The sequence below is a fragment of the Empidonax traillii genome, unplaced genomic scaffold, assembly GCF_003031625.1.
Source record: "Empidonax traillii isolate 1590-97213 ecotype Southwest subspecies unplaced genomic scaffold, ASM303162v1 scaffold2431:size48349, whole genome shotgun sequence".
Lineage (NCBI taxonomy): Eukaryota > Metazoa > Chordata > Aves > Passeriformes > Tyrannidae > Empidonax > Empidonax traillii.
In genome coordinates, this window is record NW_020957624.1 from 32,155 (window position 1) to 37,424 (window position 5,270).

Sequence of the window (5,270 nt, forward strand, 5' to 3'; positions counted from 1 at the left end):
TAAAAAATTTAAAAATTTGAAAAAATAAAAAAATTAAAAAATTTGAAAAAATGAAAAAAATTTAAAATTCAAAAAAAATTTAAGAAAAATAAAAATTTGAAAAAAATAAAAAATAAAATTTGGAAAAAATGAAAAAAATTTTAAACATTTGAAAAAAATGAAAAAAAAATTGTAAAAATTTGAAAAAAATGGGAAAAAAAAATGAAAATTCCAACCGAATCTGAAACGAAATTTTAGGGATTTTTGGGATGAAAAAGGGGGGGGGGAGGGGACTCACATGACGGTGCCGCTGCTGCGACGCCGCACTTGGACGCCGAAGGGCTCGTCCTGGATGGTGACGTCGTAGAGCCGGCCTTCCATCGACGCTTCCGGCGACTCCGGCAGCGACAGCGGCACCGGCACCTCGTAACGGCGCCGGGAGGTGTCGAAGATCTGCGGGATTAAATATCCGATTTTGAGGAGAAATATAATGGTTAGTAATAAAATAATCTGAGAAATATAATGGTTAATAATAAAATAATCTGAGAAATATAATGGTTAATAATAAAATAATCTGATGTTGTTATGTGTTATTATTATGTAGGATAAAATTATTAGATATTGTCATTATTATGCGATATTATGTATTTATTATTGCATGTATTTTTATAAAATGTTATTTAATCTACTTTTTATAAATGCATATAAAGAGATATATATATAAAAATATATATTATCATATATATTATTACTATTTTATATAATAATAATTACGATTATAATAATTATTATTATATAATAATAATTATATAATAATTATAATAATATATATAATAATTATATAATAATTATTATTATATAATAATTATATAATAATTACTATTATTAATAATAATTATATAATAATTATAGAATATAATTACTATTATTAATAATATTATTTATTATACAATAAAATATCTATAATATATATTATTATATATTATATATTATGTTATATTATACTATATATTTTTATATTATTTATCTTATTTTTCATGCTTTAATTTGCTTTTATTATTTATATTTTTATGTATTTTTATTATTTATATTTTTATATTATTTTTTATATTCTTTATATTATATATTATTATATTATATTTTATTATTATATTATATTATATTATATTATATTATATTATATTATATTACATTACATTACATTACATTACATTACATTACAACTAATCAATCACCAACCTCAACTAATCAATTAACCACTCCCAACCAATCAATTTACCACCCCCACCCAATCAATTAACCCCCCAACTAATCAATCACTAACCTCAACTAATAAATTTACCACCTCCAACTGATCAATTTACCACCTCCAACTGATCAATTTACCTCCCCCAACTAACCAATTTACCACTTCACCCAATCAATTAACCCCCCAACTAATCGATCACCAACCTCATGTAATCAATTTACCCCTCTAACCAATCAATTAAAAACCCCAACTGATCGATTTACCACCTCCAGCTAATCAATTAACCACTTTGCCTAATCAATTTACCACCCCAAATAATCAGTCACCAACCTCAACTAATCAATTTACCATGCCCACCCAATCAATTACCCTCCAACGAATCAATTTACATCCCTAACCAATCAATTAAAAACTCCAACTGATCGATTTACCACCTCCAACCAATCAATTACTCTTCAACTAATCAATTTACCACCCTAACCAATCAATTAAAAATCCCCAACTAATCAATTACCACCCCCAACCAATCAATTAACAATCCCCAACTAATCAATTTACCACCCCCAACCAATCAATTTACCACCCCCAACCAATCAATTTCCCTCCAACTAATCAATTTACCCCCCTAACCAATCAATTAAAAACCCCAACTGATTGATTTACCACCTCCAACTAATCAATTAACCACTTCACCCAATCAATTAACCACCCAAATAATCAATTAACCCTCCAACTAATCATTTAACCACAGCCACTAATCAATTTACCACTCCCCACCCAATCAATTAACAACCCCCAACTAATCAATCACCAACCTCAACTAATCAATTTACCACCCCCAACCAATCAATTACCCTCCAACCAATCAATTTACCACACTAACCAATCAATTAAAAACCCCAACTGATCGATTTACCACCCCCAACTAATCAACTAACCACTTCACCCAATCAATTAACCACCCAAATAATTAATCAAAAACCTCAACTAATCAATTTACCCCCCTAACCAATCAATTAAAAACCCCAACTGATCAATTTACCACCTCCAACTAATCAATTAAACACTTCACCCAATCAATTAACCACTTCACCCAATCAATTAACCACCCCAACTAATCAATCAACAACCTCAACTAATCAATTTACTCCCCTAACCAATCAATTAAAACGCCCAACTGATCAATTTACCACCTCCAGCTAATCAATTAACCACTTCACCCAATCAATTAACCACTCCAACTAATTGATCACCAACCTCAACTAATCAATTTACCCCCCTAACCAATCAATTAAAAACCCCAACCAATCAATTTACCACCCCCAACCAATCAATTAACCACTTCACCCAATCAATTAACAACCCCAGCTGATCAATTTACCACCTCCAACTAATCAATTTACCACTTCACCCAATCAATTAACCACCCCAAATAATCAACAACCTCAACTAATCAATTTACCAACCCTAACCAATCATTTAACAACCCCAGCTGATCAATTTATACCACCTCCAGCTGATCAATTTACCACCTCCAACTAATCAATTAACCACTTCACCCAATCAATTAACCACCCCAACTAATCAATTACCCACCCCCAACCAATCAATTACCCTCCAACTAATCCATTTACCCCCCTAACCAATCAATTAAAAACCCCAACTGATCAATTTACCACCTCCAGCTAATCAATTAACCACTTCACCCAATCAATTAACCACCCCAAAAAATCAATCACCAACCTCAACTAATCATTTAACCACCCCCACTAATCAATTACCCACCCCCAACCAATCAATTACCCTCCAACTAATCCATTTACCCCCCTAACCAATCAATTAAAAACCCCAACCGATCGATTTACCACCTCCAGCTAATCAATTAGCCACTTCACCCAATCAATTAACCACCCCAACCACTCAATTAACCCTCCAACTAATCATTTAACCACCCCAACCAATCAAGTTACCACCCCCAACCAATCAATCACCCTCCAACCAATCAATTTACCCCCCTAACCAATCAATTAGAAACCCCAACTGATCGATTTACCACCCCCAACTAATCAACTAACCACTTCGCCTAATCAATTAAGCACCCCAAATAATCAATCAACAACCTCAACTAATCAATTTACCACCCCCAACCAATCAATTTACCACCCCCACCCAATCAATTAACCCCCCAACTAATCAATCACCAGCCTCAACTAATAAATTTACCACCTCCAACTAATCAATTTACCACTCCCACCCAATCAATTAAACCCCCCACCCAATCAATTTCCCTCCAACTAATCAATTTACCGCCCTAACCAGTCAATTAAAAACCCCAACAGATCGATTTACCACCTTCAGCTAATCAATTAACCACTTCACCCAATCAATTAACCACCCCAAATAATCAATCAACAACCTCGACTGATCAATTTACCACCCCCAACCAATCAATTACCCTCCAACCAATCAATTTAACCCCCTAACCAATCAATTAAAAACCCCAACTGATCGATTTACCACCTCCAACTAATCAATTAACCACTTCACCCAATCAATTAACCACCCCAACTAATCAATTAACCCTTCAACTAATCATTTAACCACCCCCACTAATCAATTAACCACTTCACCCAATCAATTAGCCCCCCAACTAATCAATCACCAACCTCAACTGATCAACTTACCATCCCCAACCAATCAGTTTACCACCCCCAACCAATCAATTACCCTCCAACTAATCAATTTACCCCCCTGGCCAATCAGTTAAAAACCCCAACTGATCGATTTACCACCTCCAGCTAATCAATTAACCACCCCCACCCAATCAATTAACCCCCCAACTAATCAATCACCAACCTCAACTAATCAATTTACCATCTCAAACTAATCAATTTACCACCCCCACCCAATCAATTACCAACCCCCAACCAGTCAATTACAAACCCAAACTCACCAATTAACCATCCCTGCCAATCAATTACCCTCCAACTAAGCAATTTACCGCCCTAAGCAATCAATTAAAAACCCCAACTGATCAATTTACCACCTCCAACCAATCAATTTACTACCTCCAACTAATCAATTAACCACTTCACCCAATCAATCACCAACCTCAACTAATCAATTTACCACCCTAACCAATCAATTAAAAACCCCAACTGATCGATTTACCACCTCCGGCCGATCAATTAACCACCTCCAACTAATCAATTAACCCCACCCACCCAATCAATCAATCTACCTTAAACCTGAGCAGGTGGTCGCTGTGGAACGTCGCCTCCACCCTCAGGCTCCCCACGGGCTCGGCGACGCCGGCGGCGGCCCCGGGGCCACACCCCTCGCAGGTGACGTCAGCGGCGACGCCATCGGGGCCGTAGCGGATGTCGGCGGCGCGGTACCCGCTGCCGGGGCCGGCGTAGTGGCAGAAGGGGACGCCGGGAGAGGAAGTGGTTTCCTTACAAAAAAAAAACAAAACAAAAATTACCGGGAATTGTCGGAAATTTCGGTCAATTTTGGTCGATTGTTTCCCCCCAAAATTGACAGGTTTGGGAAATTTTTGCCGATTTTTTTGTCAATTGTCAAATTTTTTTTGTCAATTTTTTTGTCAATTGTCAAACTTTTTGTCAATTTTTCTTTTCAATTGTCAAATTTTTTTGTCAATTATCAAATTTTTTTTGTCAATTGTCAATTTCTTTGTCAATTGCCAATTTTTTTGTCAATTCTCAACTTTTTTTGTCAATTTGCAAATTTTTTTTGTCAATTGTCAACTTTTTTTATCAATTGTCAAATTTTTTTGTCAATTCCCAATTTTTTTTGTCAATTGTCAATTTTTTTGTCAATTGTCAACTTTTTGTTGTCAATTGCCAATTTTTTTGTCTATTGCCAATTTTTTTTGTCAATTGCCAACTTTTTTTGTCAATTGTCAATTTTTTTGTGTCAATTGTCAATTTTTTTGTCAGTTGTAAATTTTTTTGTCAATTGTCAAATTTTTTTGTCAATTGCCAATTTTTTTGTCAATTCTCAACTTTTTTTATCAATTGTC

The 5,270-nt window shown here is 34.9% G+C and overlaps 1 protein-coding gene across 1 annotated transcript in view; it reads right to left on the bottom strand.

The window, feature by feature from the left end:
- The window catches only part of LOC114071921 (maltase-glucoamylase, intestinal-like), a gene marked incomplete at both ends in the record, with an annotated part of 43,539 nt that overhangs the window by 31,675 nt on the left and 6,594 nt on the right, over positions 1–5,270 (bottom strand). The window contains 2 exon segments of the mRNA XM_027909804.1: positions 194–432; positions 4,470–4,682. Of these exon segments, the coding sequence (XP_027765605.1) occupies positions 194–432; positions 4,470–4,682 (452 nt within the window).